This window comes from Apis florea, unplaced genomic scaffold (assembly GCF_048593485.1).
Source record: "Apis florea isolate Af1SG1 unplaced genomic scaffold, ASM4859348v1 contig_3170_pilon, whole genome shotgun sequence".
Classification (NCBI taxonomy): Eukaryota; Metazoa; Arthropoda; class Insecta; order Hymenoptera; family Apidae; genus Apis; species Apis florea.
In genome coordinates this window covers 3,296,737-3,316,830 of record NW_028256714.1, presented here as the reverse complement: position 1 = coordinate 3,316,830, position 20,094 = coordinate 3,296,737, and the positions used below count along the sequence as shown (strand labels likewise).

At 33.5% G+C, this 20,094-nt stretch overlaps 1 protein-coding gene across 2 annotated transcripts in view; it reads left to right on the top strand.

Annotated features, from left to right (window-relative positions):
• superdeath (Suppressor of ER stress-induced death) overlaps nt 1–20,094 on the top strand; it is a 38,449-nt gene that overhangs the window by 13,042 nt on the left and 5,313 nt on the right. The window contains exons 1-5 of one of the 2 annotated variants that reach the window (XM_086910039.1): nt 9,332–9,595; nt 12,351–12,708; nt 15,332–15,630; nt 18,390–18,548; nt 19,554–19,853. In XM_086910039.1, coding sequence (XP_086766165.1) covers nt 12,364–12,708; nt 15,332–15,630; nt 18,390–18,548; nt 19,554–19,853 — 1,103 coding nt within the window. In that variant the 5' untranslated portion in view covers nt 9,332–9,595; nt 12,351–12,363. Of the gene's footprint in view, nt 1–9,331; nt 9,596–12,350; nt 12,709–15,331; nt 15,631–18,389; nt 18,549–19,553; nt 19,854–20,094 lie in introns of those variants that run through there. The other variant, XM_086910040.1, reaches the window with a different exon arrangement.

Genomic DNA, 20,094 nt, shown 5'->3' with positions numbered 1-20,094 from the left:
CCAAAGAAGAAAATTGTTTCAATGAAAAATATTGGTTTATCTCAGGAATCTCCGGTTAACGTATTTTAAAGAGCTTAACCCATTATATTCAACATACGTTATTTATACAACAATTTGCCTTAATAATTTTTCTTTCTTAATTAATATCGTTTATTAGTCTAAAGTGTAGTCATAATTCCTAATCATTAAACCAGAAATGAAAATTGAAGTTAGAATTTAAACTTTTACTTAAAATTTTATCATAAAATTTCCTTTTCCAAAATTGGAAACTGCAATTCCTATTTCATATTCTCCACTCTTATACTTTTGAACGGTAGTGTACGTACTTGTTTATACAATACATACGTGTAATATTCATTATGCACGCCAGTGACCACGGGTTAATCGTTATCGAAATAACTCGTAGCCTTTCGCAGGAGGAAATTTTTTCGATCAACGGACGGATCAAAGAAGAGCGACGAACGGATAACATCTTTATCGCGTTTCCACTTTCGATTACACCAAAATTCTACTCGTGTAAAGTACTCTCACAGATAATATTTAGATAATCTACTATCGAATTCCAAAGATTACGCGCGCACGAGATTGTTAAAAATGAGTCCAGAATATCGATCAAATCGTGCACACTACGCGATGATTTTCGAAGTCGTATCTTATAATTCATACGGAAATAGGAAGTGTTTAAGTCATCAAGTTTCTAAATTTGAAATTGTTGAAAAAATACAGATCTGCAAAGTTGATTTGATTTACCGATCCTTACGATTTCGCAAAAAGTTTTCGTCCTCGTACGTGTACCTTAATCAATCAATTTTTATGCGTTTTCATTACTTGTTTATTCAATAAACAATAAATGCCTCGTACAGATACGGCAAAATACTTTTAAACAATTATCCCAATTATTTTTTTTCAGATATTTTCTCGTCGTTCCTTGAACTCAGAAAAATATTTTCGATATTAAATCTGACTCGTGTTTATCCTAATATATTCGTAACTTGTATTTACTATACAACTTTATAATATTCGTACGAGAAGAGAAAAAAGAAGAAGAAGATAAAAAGTGTAGAATAACAAAAAGCGATTAAACTCGTTAAACTTACTGTTTCGAATCGATTTCGAGCACACGACTGCCGTTCGCCACGCTCGTTCACTGGTAGAAATAAATGCGAACGACGCTCAATTAAACGATGAGCAGCGCCAATTTTTCAAGCTTGTTATGGCCCCTTCACCAATTATTCCAACGTTCCTAATTTTAACCTCGGGATTAATTGATGGAAAGAAGGTGCGCCTTGTATCGAGTCGCATATCGACAAGTATGGAGTCATTGTTTCGCACAAAGAAAGTCGTGTACCACCACGTGTAATTTTATTCCGTTTCGTTCTTCGAGTACTTCAAAGATACGAATATTTGTCCAGTCGTTTAATCTACGAGTGGAGCGTCGTGGAAAAAGTTTGTGGGAGTGTCCTCTATCGATGGAACATTAAATTCGACTTATGTGTCAGAATGGAATATCTAGAATAGATACAAAAAGAAATTTTGTAAAAGATATCGTTATATGTAGATTTTTTTGATAATATTTTTGAAAATATTATTGATAACAAGTTTAGTTTTTTTTTTTAAAGTTACATTACAAATATCGATGTAACTTTGGTATTTGATGTATCTAGAATCGATATAATCGTAAAATTAACAAAAAAAATTAAAAAGTAGTCGATAATCAAGCTACTACCGCGTCGGGCTTCAACAATTTCGAATTATCAAATCCCCGATGCCGGGTTATTGGACTATATATCTCTAATACGATAGAATGTGATTATTACCTAATCGTTTTCAGTATACATAACTTTAGAAGCAAACAGGACAGTGTTATCGAGAAAAGTAATTTTTAATTTACTTTTGATATTTTCATTTCGGCGTACATGCGCGGTTATTATGTATAGTTTTATAATTGTTTTATAATAAACGATTGATACTTGATAGCTGACACTGTCCAGGGATCCAGTGTGGATTCGTTATCCTTTGATAACGAATGCTGATTAGTCAACGTTAGAAAGAGTTAATCGATTAGTAATCGATGATAACACGCGATGAATCTAACTATAAATCGTATTACAAAATATCTGCATCTTAATTAAACGTCGTGGAAAAAAGACGAACGAAATTATATTAATATTATTGTTTTGCGATAATTTTGATTTTGTCAATCGAAAAAAAGTGACGATCCTTCGAATGATAATATCGAAAAATAATTAACTTCGATTTATTCTTTTTCTTATTAAAAAAAAAAAAAAAAAAAGGAAGAAGCAATTTTTCGATCGATCTATAAAATAAATTTTAATTCTCTCGAATGGAGGATGAAAAAAAAAAGGTAATAAAGATCCTTCGAGCGACATTGAAAAAAGTAATTTCAATTATCCCACTCCACACGTGCACATGTCGCACAATTTGCATTGCAAACACGTTCACTAACGAACAAAAACCGGAAAATTAGATAACCTCGTATAATCCAACATAAAAGGGAGGAAAGAAGGGAAGAACGGTGTAACGAGTTCGAGCTACATTATCGCGTGGATACAATTGTGTTTCCTTCTCATCGAGAACGAAAGAAAAAAAAAGAAGAAGAAGAAGAAGAAAACCTTGGATGAATTGGGTATCGATGAGACCCATTGCCTTGACTCGAAAACCGATCCGAGGGAATATTGGATTTTTAAACGGAGGACCTCCCGCCTGGACTGTGATTCCGAGCTAGCTGTGATCCAATAAGCTTAAACGGATTTTCGAAGTTGCATCGTGAACCTGCTACGAGATATCGTCTGCTATTCCATCGAAACGTTATCTGTTCAGTATCTCGCACAATCGTTACGGAGTTATGTTGAAAGGAAAAAAGAAAAAAAAAAAGAAAAAAGAAAAGAAGAAGAAAATAAACCGCCAGAAGAAATCCTTTCCGTCAAAAAAATTTCACGATTCGACTGGACGTTGCGTTGACTTTCTCTTCACTTCTTACGCACGATCTTACTTCTTCGTTTTTATTAATTTTCACTTCACGGGAAGATCGTCTATTTTGTAACTCGTGACGACGAGGCGAAGGTTCAATGAACGAACGAACGCAAAAAGTGGTTGTTCCTCGATTTTGCTTAAATTTCGACGAAGTGCGATACGAAGAATTTCGTTAATGAAAGTTTATCGATACGTGTACTTACGTGTATCGCCGGTAGAATGATTGGTCAGATTGGTGAAGTGATAGTGGAGGACGAAGCGGCGGAATGATTGACAGCCGAAAGCACGACATCCGTCTGCCGACACGAGTCCTCGAGGCGCTCTGGCGAACGAGTCGTGTACTTCTTATTGGTAGGAGATAACGAAGACATGGCGCTACTGAAATTAAAATTTTTCTCGTGTAATTATGTACGACTGACGGAGGAGGATTAAGTTATTCGTGTTTTGCAAATGCAAATTTATAACCGATCTTCCTTCCCTTCGTATCTTTATTTATTCGTTCGCTACCGTGTCTATTGTTATCGTATTCATGAGGTCGAGGAATCGATAGATTATCTTTCATGTGATAAGAAAAGTGTAATTGTGTTGTTGGAAGATTAGAAAATTATTATAAATTATTTATTTTATTTATTGAGATATATGTGTTTTATTATTGATACGTAATGAAATATGTAAATATTTATTGTTGATGCTACGTAATCGTATTAACGATATAGTGAATAATATTTTTTTTTTTTTAATAGTATTATTATTGTAATGAGGAATTCAAGTTTGAAATTTTTATTTATTTTTTTCTTTCGATGTATAATTGTTCGTAGTTATCGACTATTTGTTATGAATGCATTATCGAAGGTGAACTTGAATATTTTGCGCATTTTGCGTATCTAAAAAAACGTTTAAAGAAATGTGTAAAAGGTAATTGTAGAATATAAATTATAAACATTAAAAATAAACAATGTAACAAAAATAATTACAGAGTTTAAGCTTTAGCTTTAGAAATAGAATAATTTTAATCGTACGAAATTGAATAACGTTCGAATAAAAAAATTGAAATTGAATATTTTTTGAGATGTGACTTATAAGAAAGTATATTTCTATTTTTTTTTTAAATTTAACTTAAAGTTATAAGTACCAATTTTATATAACATAATGTAATATTTTTTGTAACTGCTTTTTTTTTTTATATCAACAATATATTAATATATTATATTAAAATCAAATAGGCTACCTGTTTCACTAATTGATAACATTATAACGTCAATAGAGATAATAAGATTTAAATGCTATTGTATTTCATTGTTGACGTTATTATGTTATTTAATATCCATTTTATCAAACAAACGAATAATAACCACGAATTTTTTTACAATTTTTTTTTCTTTTTATTTTTATTTAAACATATTGGAAGAAATAAAGTTCAGTCAAGAATTACTTGAAAATTCGAAACTAAATAACGCCGTTTATATCAATTAATTAAAATTTTCCACATTATTCGATATCTGATTTTTTTAAAACTAAACTTTTCGATGACAAAAATTTTTAACTCGTCCAAAAATCGAAGGAGACACGCCAAATAACGACAATTTTCAGTTTTGTATTACCACGAATAACGATAGCATAAGAGAACAATAAGAATTAATAGGATAATAAAAATTACACGCATCATACGTACGTATTTATTCATATATTTTCCAAAATTCTCACGATTAATCGTCACGAGCATTTCCACTCGAACCCGTCACCCGAAACGACGAACTCAGGAAAACAACGATTACCTGACCTGATCATAATTAACTCCGTTATTCGAATTACACGAATCGCAATATCGAGTCGCAATGTCGACGACCCCCGTAAATATAGAAACGTCAGATAAGAGGGTCGAACGATCTCCGCCGTTGGCCTGCATTTCTCCGCGATTTCTGGCCCGGATGTGATCCGCCAAGTTGCGAAATCACCGCCGTCTCGACCGCAACATCTGCTGCCGCCTATTGTCCCCGTTATTCTCTATATAAAATAAGAAAGATCATCGAAGAAGAAGAAGGAGGGGGGGAACAGAGAAAAAAGCGAAAAGAAGAAGAAGAAGAAGAAGGAAATGTTGAAATGGAAGTCCAGTTTCGAAGACTTGGAGTTTATTTATTCGGTCAGAGCGAAGTTGCAGTTATCCGATTATGCAATTTATAAGCGTGCACGATACATAGAATCGTCGTGCCTATGGAAGAGAAACGGAGCAGGGAGATGCAAGTGGATAATGATGCTGGTGGATATACAGGGTGAGTCAGAGCTAAGGAGTTGGAAGCTGAAGTTTTTTGAGTTGGAGGTTGATATAATTTGATTTATTATTATTTTTTTTTTTTTCGTGTTTTTTTCAATGGAATTAATTTTTTGATGATTATTCGATGAATAGAATGTTATTAGTAAAGGATTATTTAATTTTTTAACGAAAAATTGTGTTAATCTTCGAATTTTCTAAAATTTGATATATGTATATGAAAAATAAGGAAGCATGAAGGTAAATTTTATAAAATATAAATTAAAGCTATCATTGAAAATAAATTTTTTAAAGTAATTTAAATTGGCGAGTTAAATCGATAATTGATGTTAATATATACATATATACGATTTTCGTTCAAAGAACGAGCTTTAATGATCTTTATTAAAAAAAAAAAAGAGAATAAATGAATTACTTTAAATTACCAATTACTTTTACAAAATTATACACGATACTTATTCAAAATTTTATTCAAATTTAAATTATCAATTTAAATTAAGTTCCACTCTGTATATAATTGGTTTATCGCTTATACAGCGAACCAAGTGTCATCGTGATAACTCACTTCCTTAAGTATTCGTGTCTCGGGTATGTAGATCGATTGCTTGCAATTTTTTTCACAAATTATTATAATCAATGTCTTCACGATAACACCACTCCTTTCCTGAATTTTTGTTCCTGGATGAACCACTTGAACCGGTAGTTGCTATTATTATAAATATAGTTTCTAACTAGATGTAACCGTTAGATCTGAACAATTTGATTAATGTACACGATGGCTACGAATAATATACCATTATATTTCAACAAGTAACGACAAAGTAGTTAAATTCTACATTTTGTTGTTATGATTAATAAATTAAATTTTAGAATTTAAATATTATTAAACGATACTTAAAAATGATACTCAAATTAATTATAATAAGCAAATAATCTCGTCATCTTGTATTAAGAAAATATATACGGGGAATGATAAAAGGAAGATAAATTAAGACCATGATCATGATTTTTCCAAATAAAAGTATTCCGATTGGACAACAAGAAGAAAATTCAAATCGGTTATAAAATATAATCTGTACGACGAGAGGCTTCGATTCTCTTGGCAACGAGCTTACTTCCGGGCGGAAGAAGCCCCCCAAATTTTCGACGCTCTGCCCATAAGTAGAATCTCCTTCGTTCACTCGCGTCGAGTACTCGCCACGCTTGGTTACAATACTACGTATTTTGTTCCGTAAGAGTACACCACAATGAACTGTAACCCAATCCTGTCCTACAGACGACGGGCCATGTCCTATGGGGGTCGAATTACGCGCACATACGCGCCTAAGGATTTTTCATTCCACCCCCATGCCATGCTTCGAAACCTTGCTTGGGAAGAAATTCGATGTCTTCTAGAAATTTGATTATCCCCCGAATACACGTTCGATTACCTAAATTCAATCGATTCTCCAGCAAGATTTAGATTCTTGTGTTTTTCTCTTTTTTTTTTGGAAAATTTTGATCTTGACATTCATGGTAAGGTGTGTTTAAGTTTTGAAGTTATTTCAATATAATCAATTAATGGGAGGGCAGTGTTCTATAATTAAAATTTTGTTGTGACTCGAAGATATCGAGATTTTATTATTAGACATCGATTTATTTATTTTTTTTTTTTTTTTGGAGATGCTTTCCTTTCTTTACGTTATTAAGAATTAATTTAATAAAAAAGGATGTTCGAAATATCTGTTGTGAAATATCTATTGTGGAAATTTTTATACAGTTACGTATACTTTTTGTCGATTGTCCATCGTATATTTAGAGTAAAGCTTTTATGTAATGATTCACATATCATGAACACCCGCGGGTGACAGAGATGATTTTAATCAATTAGGGGCACGCGCCTAACTGAATCAATTACCCACCTCCTGCTGATCAGGAGGTATTGGATTCTTGCTAACTAAACTCAAGTTGTTTCTCATCCAACGATTGATTAAATCTTTCACTTCCCCCCCCTCGATGTTATTGAATTTTTTAAGAAAATTTTAACAAAATGTGACGATAAATGAGAAAATATTTAATCAAGCAGAAATAGATTATTGATTATTTAAGGAGAATTCATAGAAACTATCTTTTTTATTTTTCAATAAAAAAGATTAGTCATGGCGGAAGTTCGCAAAGATGGATACATTCCATTTCATACGTAGATTGTAAAAACTTCCAATGATTCATTTCGCATCATACAGCAAATTAGATTCAACGAGGATAAGTAACGTTTCGTGGAAAATGAAACAGAAGCGTTACTTCCTCTTTCCTTTTTCTTTTATTTGAACAAATTTGTTTTCTGAAATATTATCTTTAAATATAAATAAATAATTTCACGTGGCTCGATGCATTTCAAAAACGAAGAATCCTCCGTCTTATTGGATTAAAATCGTCGTGGCAAAATTTATAATCGAAAAATCATTGTCAATATTATTAACGATATTTTTGTTATTATTACAAATTTTATATATATCGATATCGTTTCCTTCATTTTTGTAACAGAAATTGTATCCATAAATCATGTTACTTCGAAATCGTACTAAAAATTTTAACCATAACGAATCGTAAAAATAAAATCCCTTTTATTTCTCCACATCCACACGATTCTTCGAAATCTCTCTGAATTCGCAAACAGAAAATCTCAAAATTTACGATCCCCCAAAAATTAAAAAAAAAAATAATGGCATCACTTTGAACATTAATCGACGAATAAATTGACGAAATAAAATAACGAAAAGCATCCAAAATACCTCTAACACAATTGCACATTATCATATCTTTATATGTAAAATTAAAAAAATCGCTTGATCGAAAACTGAGATCCGATTTTATCCTGCCGAACAGGGCCTTCGATCGGTTCGTGAGAAAAATATCGTTCGATGGAATTTAAATAATAAATGGAGTTCTACCGTATCATGGACGTGTTGAATTTGCAGGGATTAGAATTCTCTAAGCTCGGCGGAACACCCGGCATGGATGGCACGCCTCGATCGATCGATGGGATACCGCCTTGAGCACGTTGCCATTTATTTGTCGAACGTGGACACGTTGCCCGTGATTTGTTTACAGTTTCAATAATCTTTGGAGAAATATGCGCGAGCCATCAGCCTTGCGCAAATAAACCGTGGGCGATTGTTATTTACAAGGCAAGATAAATATTCCCCTCCCTTCTCCCCTCCGTCGCGCTCTAATTCGGCTGGAACAATTATGCACGCTCTCAAATCATAATTCGACGTTTGGTTAATCGACCCGCTCTTCGTTTTCTCTTTTTTTCTCTTTCTCGCTTTCGCGTGTGTGTCAAATGGACAAATATAAGATAATTATCGTTGTTGCGATAATGATTGCACGATTACATCAGATTTTGATTAATCGTTCAAGCGTATGTATCGTGGTGGACGTGGATAGATTTATAAAAATTTCGATATAACATAGATTGTTTCGATTTACTTTCATCGACGAATTAAGTAATTCCATTTCATTTCAATAAAATACCTCATCAAATGTTAACACAAGAAAAATTCCTTCGAAGAGCGAATTAAGCGTATTCACTGCTATAATTGCTTCACTGGTTGAGCCTCGATCGATAACTACATATATATAAAAATTCATCATAAAGAAACAAAAGTTAAATATACACCGCTATATTACTTCATTGCTCCCTTATCCACAATTAAACGATCGCGTACAAGAGAAGCAAATACTTTTTTACTTTCTTGATCCTCGATCGGTTTAACTATGATAATTACATATAGAAAAAAAAAAAAAAAAAAAAAAAGAAAAGAAAAATTCACTTCACAATCGTGAATCGTTGATCCACGATTGATTCTTGGTCAACCACAAGGACGCTACCTTCGCTATATCGAGTGCAGCGACATCCTGTCGGGCGACGATTGTACGGTTTCGCGTGATCCGGAAGGCGGTATGCAGGTGGAAGGATGCGAGGTTAAGGCGATACGACGATCGACGAGTAATCGATCGGCGGTGCAGGAAGCTTGGTGGATGGCAAGGAGTGGATCGAGGAAGTCGAGGCTAAGCTGGAATGCGCGCCGATTCGCGGCAGTCTCGCGCGGACCGTCGAGCCGACCGGCAGTTTCTCGCGCCGCCAAACGTTCTCTCCTCTTTCGCCGCCCATCCACCATCGTTGATGAGCATGTAGATTCGACCTATTCGAGAAGTTAACGTCGAATTCGTCCACATTCTTGAACTATCGTATCGTTCGTCTCCTCGATTTTTTATCGTGTTACACTCGCCGAGATTTTGAAAGATTGATTTTCCTGTGTGAAACGGACATCGGTGTGACCATCGTTTATGGTAGGTAAATTATATAATGGAATTTGATGCGCGTAACGGTGTTGAAAGGTACGTAGATTGGTGGTAATGCGTGGACGTGCGGGGATACGAATAAAAATTTTGTAAAATGTTTAAATTATATCATCAAGAGGTTAAGTTATTTTTAATCGCGTGTAAATTTGTCGTTGACTCAGAGATTTTTCTTATTTGCACGCTGATCGATCGTGCGAATATATATCTTTTGATCGTGTAGAATTTTTGTTGCGAAATTTATTTGTTTCTTTTTTTTTTTTTTTTTTTTTTTTTTTTACGATCGAAAAATTCTTTGCCACGAAGAAAATGAAATGAAATTGAGTTTATCAGTTTTTGAAAGATTGGAATTTTTCACTGGACGGATATTCAGGGAATTTTAATAGTCCGCATAGTTGGAAGGATCGAATGTTATGAAATTGTCGTGCTTGTTCTTCAAATTTTTACTTTGAATGCGTGGATAGATTTTCATCGATTCGATCGAATAAAGAAGCTTATTCGAGTCATGTTTATGATCGTGAAATATTATTTATTCTTTTTTTTAAGTATTTATTCTTAAGTAATGAAAAATGAAGAATAGAATTACCAGGTAAACGTTTCGAATTAACGGTATAATCGTTGCGACACTTGGCACTCTACAGAATTCTTGCAAAGTTTTCATGGTAATTGACATGCTGTGTAGCCATTTGTGTTCTTGTTCGAGGAAAGGAAATCACGTATTTACGTCGATGTACGCAATCACAAACTGTAGCAAATATCCTTATCAATATTACATAGAGAAAAAGACAGGATACATTATTAAAATTATAATTTTTAAATGTACAGTGAATTGTCATCAGTGAATTGATCATTTATCAAATGTATCCTCGAGAAAAGTACATTATTTTTATTCTTCTTTTCTCTCTCACGAAATTAAAATATATACCTATATTTTATAACACATTATGAACAAATGTAATAAATCAATTCATTTTTAATCGAAAGATACAAAAATAAAAATTTCTTGTGTAATATTTAATCAACAATAACAATTCTATATTTAATTTCCAATTTCTACAATTTCCATAACACATCAACTGTATTGTGTACATCCATTTCGAGGTTATTGTAACGTCAAAAGCATAAACAACTACACGTACCATGTAATCACCATACAATTCTACTAAATTTATAAACACATCGTCCTATACTATACATATACATATATATATATATATACACATAAGATTGGAGTTGAAAATATAATCGATACGAGATCCATGATATAATAACGAAGAGTATTTCAAGCGAACGGAAAATTTCTGATACATACGTATCCACAAACACAAAATTTCGACGTTACTCAAAGTCGTCGAAACACATCCTCGTATCCTTTTTTTTTTTTTTTTTTTTTTTTTTTTTTACATAAGAAAACCAAAATACAGAATATATCAAAATATTACACGAATAACGTTTATATTCGAGTTATTATAATTTAAATTCTTTCTCGTCCATCTTCTCGATACACACGATACATAAACAATACATATATAAAGTTCGTTATATCTTGGCAATTTGCTCTCACCGTGCAATCAATCGAACCTCATCTCTATTTCTCTAAAAAGAGGCTACGTTGAATCAAATACACATATATATATATATATATATATATATATATATATCGAATTAACAGAATAGCCAACGTGTTCGGCCAACAACAAGGTTCGTGCTACAACAACGAGCTTGTTGCACAACATCTTGATTGTGTCAAGTCGATGTTGTATTGATCGAGCCAATCGATGTTCCCATAGATTGATTTTACCCAAACAGAGATGGTGCGATTTGCGGTTTGCTCGTTTAATTGACTCGTTACCAATAAGAAGCGAACGTCCAATCGGGAAAAGGGAATCTTCCTCCTTTTTCCTCCCTCCTCTTTTTTCCCTCCTCGCTCGTTTAAACGCGTCGCGCGTTTTTTTCCCTTGGCGTGCTCATGTCGAACGTGAAATTACTTTTAATGATCGGTCGCCTTCACCCTGTTTACACCAGAGAGAGAGAGAGAAAGAGTGGAAGTTTCTGCGAGGACAATGTTCGAACAGCCTTCGACTATTTCGTCACGGATGTTAATCGCAATCGCACCGGTGCACGCGTACGCGTCTGAAGGAAAATGAAAAAGAAAAGGAAGGAAGGAAGGAAGGAAGGAAGGAAGGAAGGAAAGGAGGAGGAATTGAATTCTCGAGCAAATACGAGTGTGCAGGTGTAAAATCAACATTATTTATGAGCGGATGACGGGAATCGTGATTCTCGAACGTTTTATAGTTTGGAAAAAAACTAACGTGTCGAGAGTTTATGTAACGTGTTTAATACCGTTTTTGTTTTCTTTCCTTTTTTTCTCTCTCTTTTGCCAACCATAATATTTAACGATGATGAATCGTCGTGAATTTTGAGCGTTGTATATCTGTATTATACGCATTATTGTGAATTTGAATTATAACTTATTGTAATTATATTTATTAGAATTCATTAGTTTGCGATATATATATATATATTTTTTTTTATCAATAATATATGATAGAATTATTCAAATTGTTTCAGATTCTTCATTTTGATTATTGAAAATGTGCATGTCACTTTTGACAGAACTCGAGTTAATGATATTCATTTTCCCTCTTCCACGTTAACTCGATCACAAAATATTACTGCTATCAGAATCATCGATTATCCATCGAGACGTTAACGCTCTTACTTTCCTCTCGTCGTTTTTTTCCAGGTTTACACATGATATGACCCAGTCCCGGGAGGTTTTGGCGATGATGGACGCGCACACAACAACGTTCGGACGTAAAAGGGGGTGCACAGTGTCCCCTTGCGGCGCTTTCCTTTTGGGCGCTGCCTTCCTCATATCCCTGGTTGTGACTGGACTATTGGTTTACCATCTCGCGCCATGCCTCGAGGAGAAACTCGACAAATCGTGCAATAATATCTCCTCATCCGGCCGTGCTTTTCCCACTGACACGTTAGAAAAGAAAAAATTGGACGTCAGATTGCCGCGATCCATAGTCCCGGACTCTTACGAGCTCAGGCTCATACCGTTCATACAAGTTGGCAACTTCACGTTCAATGGCGAGGTATGAAATATTTCTTGTTTCTTACTATTTCGCGAGAGCGAGACAATTTTCAAACGACGCGCCGCCGAGAAGTCTTCGCGAATGACACTGAACAATTGTCACAATTGTAATTTATCTTAGAAAACTTGATTAAATTCAAGCCCGTTAAAATTAAGAAATACTTTTGAACCGCTGTAACTTTGGAGATAGTTACAACTTCCGGTCTAACGATCGTTAGAAGCGTGCAATCTCGCCCTTTAATACCTTTTTTCATTTATCCTAATACCGAGGTATCGTCCTGTAGAGAAAAGGATAATTTTTAATCATTTTAACCCGTTATTAAAATTAGGAAAACTTTGAACCGCCGTAACTCCGAAGATAGTGACTTCCGGTCAACGAACGAACGATCGTTAGAAGCGTGGAACTTTGCTCTTTAAAACCCTCTTTCATTTATCTCGATACGACTTCCGGTTCCCGAGATATCGTCGTGTAAAGAAAAGGGTAATTTTTAACCGTTCAACCTCTTATTAATTAAACTCTATTGAAATTAGGAAAACTTTGAATCGTTATAACTTCGTAGATAGTGGCTTCCGGTCAACGAACGAACGATCGTTAGAAGCGTGGAACTTTGCTCTTTAAAACCCTCTTTCATTTATCTCGATACGACTTCCGGTTCCCGAGATATCGTCGCGTAAAGAAAAGGGTAATTTTTAATCGTTTACTATCTTCGTCCTTGTCTTTTAGTCGGATCTCTCGCTCGCGTCTCACTGACCTATCGTAAACTCCAGACGAGCGATTCCTGGAAAAACGTAGTACGCATTTCCAGGAAAATATATAGGTCGCTGGAACGCAGACCCATTCATAATCCGCGCACCGTGTTTTAAAGTATTACGGAAACTTTGAATATTTATATCTCGGCAACGGATCGAGATATCGGGATAATTCAAAGAACGACTTCATTGTCGCGCTTTTCTCTACATCCTGACTGAGTTTAGACGAACAAATAAGTGAATCAATCGGATTAAATTGTTCGAAAAATACATGACAAATACTTCTTCTATAGAATATTTATTTGTTTCTTCGAAAAAAGGTTTAAGATTAATATAAGGATAATACGTATCTCGTGAAAATGTATGATTCATTACTTTTAAATTAACCAGAACCAGTTCCAACAGATATTGAAGGAACGCTGATTCATTTAGAAAGAGAGACACGCTGTTTTAGAAAGCACGTATTGCCTGTTCAGGAGAGCAGTTGAAACATTCTCTTGCCCTTCTATATCCAGCTGAAAACTTCGTAATTTCGCAATCGATCTATACTGATCGAATAAAATCAATCGTTCTTTAGAAAAAAAAAAAATTTATTTACAAAAATAAAATACCAAAAAATTCACATTAATGCTTTATTCGATGAAAGACGATAAAATGAAATTTTCATTTCGAATTCAACACTTTTAATCCAGAATAAGGAATTATTCATAGTCTTGTATTTAGTCTTCCGTGTTGTAATTATGACAGAGGAATTTTTCCTACGAAAAATTATAATTTCTATTTAAAAAATATCCTTTAAACGTGTTTTCGTTTCTACGTTTTTTTTCTTTTTTCTTTTTTAAACGAGACGTTCGCGCTTCTTGTGTACATATTTGTTCACGTACTTATTTGCCCGTTTCACAATATTATGCGAAACGAGGACTGATCGAGAAGCAAGCACGAACTGTCTTCGACGAAAATTATTTCATTGCACAAAGGATAAATCCTCAAAGATGCTTTTGTGTTTTAATTTTCCTTTTCCTCTCTTTCTCTCTCTCTCTCTCTCTCTCTCTCTATCTATCTCTCTATCTCTTTTTTTAACGTTAGCAACAACTAGGAATTAAAATGGGACAAAGGGGAACGATATCTTCTTCCTTTAAATGGATAAAAGAAGGATTCCTACAGCTGCGCAAGTACTTGCTTGCTTTAATTCAAAAGATGTAGAACAAGAGGTGAATAATTAATTCGTAATTTTCGACGTTTAATCTTCTCCTTTATGCACTCGTAAAAAAAAAAAAAAAAAAAAAAAAAAAGAATATCGAAAATCAGGACGGTGATTATAAGGTAACTATTGAAGGGTGAAAGTAGCCAATAGCAGATAGAAAGTTTGAATCGTTATTTTATTTCTCGTTTTATAGTTTAGATATCTTTATGACAGATTAGAAATTATCAAAAGGATATTTTTATATAAAAATTATAGAGTTAATTGTGTCGTTATAGACTTTGGTCTGAATATTGTAAAAAGGAAAAAAATTTACTTACAAAATTAAATAAAAATTCAAGTTTCTTCTTTTACGCGCAAAAGATTAAGGAATAAATTTTATAGATACGAAAGAATATAATCTCTTCATAACAAGTAGAGATACTTAATTTCACTCTTGGATACAACTTCTTCCAACTTATAATCCAACAGGATTTAATTCACTATTCATTCACCATTATAACTATTATCACGAGTAATATTCGTCGTAAAAATTCCTCGAAAAAAGAAGCATCAAAGGAAGAACTGACTCATTGCTCGATCCAAGAGGAATATGAATATCCGTTCCATCGATGATCTCACGTTGTTAGAGTCACACATTGTTATTATAAAAATAATACTTCCACGTTTCCAGGTGAAAATATTGGTGAACGTGACCGAGGACACGGACAAGGTGACGTTGCACGCAGTGGACATGAGCATCGACGAAAGTTTTACGAACATAAAATTGTATTCGGCCGTGAAATCTGGGGAGAAGGTGGTGAAAATCTTGGAGCAGAGGAACGACACCGAGCGCCAGTTCTACGTGATTAGAACGTCGGACACGTTGAAGAAGGGTGCGCAATACATTGTGAATCTAAAGTTTGTCGGCCATCTGAACGATTACTTGCAAGGCTTCTACAGGAGCTCGTACACGGTTGGAAGTGAAACGAGGTAAACGCCCCAAGCAATTTAATTCCATTCTCTAGGTGACAGCTATTCGTACGCAGTAAATTTAAACTGCTTTATCAAGCAATATCTGTAGTTACCGGCCAGTTGACCGATCTATTTGCAAGGGCTCGATGCAACGCGAATTATTTCTGAAAGAGATCGAGAACGATACGATACGAGTTTTCGAGATTTCTTTGGTCCATTGATCGAATTTGCTCGATTCACGACATTTTTATTCGGAGATAAATTATTTGAAGTGAGATTTTCGAGATTCTTGTTTGAGAAATGTGACAGATTAATCGACAGATTAATTGAAATATATTAGAAAAGAAGATAAATTTTAAATTTAACACGTTGGAAAACTCACTGTTGGAAAGATTTGTATTTATCAAGCTGTAGAGTAATTTAAATAATTTGAAAATGATTTTTCAATTTATCGAATCTAACGCGTACTCGATGCTTGAGAAAATTATATTTATTGTTAATCGATTTGTTCTTGCACTACTTTTAACATAGGATGCACGTGTGAATATTTTAGTGAAAATCTTATTATATGCAAATATTATGGTGAAAGAAATTTTATTGATTATTGTAACTCGATAAGAAACTTTGAGGTTTTCGGTTCTGAAAGATTTGATAGAGAAAAAAATTTTACAACGAGAACAAAGAGAAAGAAAAATGAGAGAGGAAAGTTTACTCTTTCTTCTATTTATAATAATTTAATTTCAACTTTTATTTTGCAACAACTATATATATATATATATAGATCTCATAAACAAAAGCTCTTACCTTACTTTAAAAAGCTTCTTACGGCAAGGAAAGAAAGAAGGGAAGAAGGAAGAAAAAGAAACGAAGAGAAAAAGATGAATTTTCACCACGATTACGTCCATTGAACGCGTCTATTCACTCCTCACGTTCTGCTTATCTCGAAAATTTTCAAAGAGCTGAAATCTCAGCCTTTTAGCAACTCGACGAAAGTTTTCCCCCCCTTGACGACGATATTTCTTCTCGTGGAACGGAAGCGTCCGTGAATTTACACATCTAGACGTCATTTTCTCGTGTGTGTCCCCCGTTAAATCGTTGAAAAGCCGAATGGCGGCGAGGATCTTGCGATTTTTCGAGTTGATAACACCACACGGACGACAATGCGATCGTGAAAACGGACATTGAAAACCACTCGTGACGGTTCGTTTCAAACTTTTAAGCTCGAGTGAACGTGACCTGATCCGAACTTTATTCGATTAATAATCTTCGTTAATTTCAAAATTATCGTTAATTAGAAAAATCGTAAGATTTTAATATGTTGAACGTTTTATAGAAAAGATCCAGAGATCAATTTTCATTCATTCTCAAAGTACGAAAGAGTACGATTTTCTTTCAACAATATAATACGAAAAAAAAAAAAAAATAGATTTAGACAAATTTTCGAAAGGAAATTCTAATTCCACGTTGTTGTATGTAATGGAAAAAAAATATTCTTAATTAACTTTACGACGTTTCTAAAATTTAGTTCGATGTTATTATAACAATCTTGAAACGTCCAATTTTTGTGTAGAGGATAGAATAATGAATAAAAGATGGATACGTATCAACATTGCGTCTTTTCGTCAGTTAGATAATCGTATAAATCGATCTTAATTATGGAAAAGTCAAACGGTATAGGAACAATTATAGCTCCGCTGTTGCACGTCCGGCCTTCGCTTTCAAGGATAAGATTATGACACGTTAATTGCTATGAGAAATGTTAGACTTCTGAGGAACTGAAACGGAGGGACTTCTTGGTTATTTAAATCGTTTTTCACTATCATTTTCATTCAAGAGACATGTGCAAAATAATAAATGATTAGCAATATAATGTTATTATTAAATTATTTTCTAAATTATTTTTAATGACATTGGTGCGATTAGATAATAGTTACGTTGAAAAAATATTTTGATATTTCTAAGGTGAACGGCATATCTAAATAAAAATCTGCAATTTGGCAAGTTCAGTCATTGTTCCCTCGCATCAACGATTATGATCTCATGCATTCTCACGTACGTTCCCAGAATTGAGGACATTGTAACAAGAGGTGGGCAGATCCATTTGTAACAACTTCATGGAAATTAAAAATATCTTGTTGCTTGCGAAGTTTGCTCCTTTAATTTAAAAATAATAATTATTAACTATCGAATCGATGAATCGTTGTTTTTCGATTTTTCAAATTTCAAATTTTGAATTTTTATTTCTTTATCAATATCTTATATACAATCTTATATATATAACTATACTATTTAAAGTTTCTTTTTACATACATTATATATAATAGAATTCTCAAAAATAAATTTGTTATCTTTTGCTGGAAACTCTTCTATCGCTTTTAACTCTCATCTTCATTTTTCCATTTCAGTCTAAAAATTATTCAACAGCTTTCACTTAATTTCCAGTTATATTTATTCCTCGTATCATTCAATTTTTCAAATTTGAAGAAGTAGAATTTGAATTTTCATTTGCAGGAAACAATAAGAATTTATAATCCGTGATCACCCTTTGTTCTTTATCTGCATTTAACTATACTACTTAAAATTTCTTTTTACATATATAATAAAATTCTGAAAAATATAGATTTGTTGTCTTTTATCAAGGAAGGTGTTCCAATCGCTCTTAACTTTCATCTTCGTTCCTCCCTATTTCACTCTAAAAATTATTTTACTCAGTTTTCAGTTATTCGATATTTATTCCTCGTATTGATCAGCCTGTATCGATGATCCTCGTGTTACAGATGGATCGCAACGACTCAATTCCAGCCAACGGATGCGCGACGCGCGTTTCCGTGCTTCGACGAGCCGGCGCTGAAAGCCACGTTCAAGATCAGCATCGCGAGGCCCAAGAACATGACATCCATCTCGAACATGCCTCAAATGGGAGAGCCTATGCCAGTGTAAGCGACTGAAAGTATTTTTACGCCCGCCACGGGAACCGATTTCACCAGACACGTTTCTGTCACATTGTCATATCGATTGACTCCACTCGCCTCGAATCTCAAGGATAAAAAAATATCTTTGAGTCACGGAGATTTTACGTTGTTACGAAAGAAAAATTTTTGAGTTATGGAAATTTGTGTGAGTGAAAGAAGTTTGATTTATTGATATTTATTCGAATTGTAAAAATTAAAAAAAAAAAAAAAAGAAAAGAAGATTCGCGAGTGTTATCTTTTATTTTGTAATATTCGTATTTATTGATTTCAATAATATTTTTGAGCGTGTATAATTCGCGGAAACAGGATTGAATGATTTTGAAATATTTTTATTGAATATATTAATTTTTTATTTTAGAATTATTTAATTTATTATAATTGTAAATAATTCATTGCATAGATTTCTTGCTGAGATTAAATTCGAAACATTTATCGATCTAAATTGGAATTTTCCAATTTAAAAATATATTGGATCGATACTTGATAATTGTTTTTCGTGATAAACCATCGAATTTTATTTTTCAAGTTTTCCTCATGACAAAGTAACACGTCTCCGTGCCAATTTAACACTAGAGAGGGATGATGACACTCTTATTATTTGCGCGAATTATACGCACAAGTAATTTCCAGAATCAACAAAACTATCCGTTAACTCTATAATCAATTTGTTTGCGCGAGATGTGTCGTACAACTTAATTGTTTCTCTTCATTGTTCATAATAGATTTTATAAGATTAGAAAATTAACTCCACGATCACGTAAATAACGTAATGTTTCATCGTGATAAAAAAGAAAGAAAATTCCAAATTCAAATATACAGATTTCTTAAACCTATTTATCTTCTTTAAAAATATATATATATATATCTTAAAATAAAATCTTTATTAAATATTTTGATATTTCAACAATCAATAATTTTAAAAATATTTACAAAATAGTTGATCAGATATTATTGGCTAATTGTAACCAGGCCCGGATTACCGACATACGTGTGGGACCATTATGAACGCTCTGTGCCAATGTCCACTTACCTGGTCGCCTTCATTGTTTCGGACTTCGAGATGTTGAAATCGGAATCCGGAAAGTTTAGAGTCTGGGCACGAAGCGAGGCCGTCCAACAGGCACGGTACACTTTAGACATCGGCCCGAAAATACTTCGATATTACGAGGACTATTTCAAAATTAAATTTCCCCTGCCCAAGATGGACAGCGTTGCTCTGCCCGATTTTTCAGCCGGAGCTATGGAGAACTGGGGCTTAATCACTTGCAGGTGACTCGAAGTTTCTCCGATATATTTTATTTACATCTAATTAAAAAATTTATATTTCGAAATAAATTTTTGCAACGAGTATTTCGAATATGTATTCAATGTTTTTTTTTTTTTTATTTGATCACATATATATTACGGAGGAATAAAATTCCTTGATCCTTAGAATTTTAAAAGAGAATTATATATTTCCAAAAATTCGTTACTTCATTAATCTTTTTTCTTGCGTTTAAAATTATTTAAA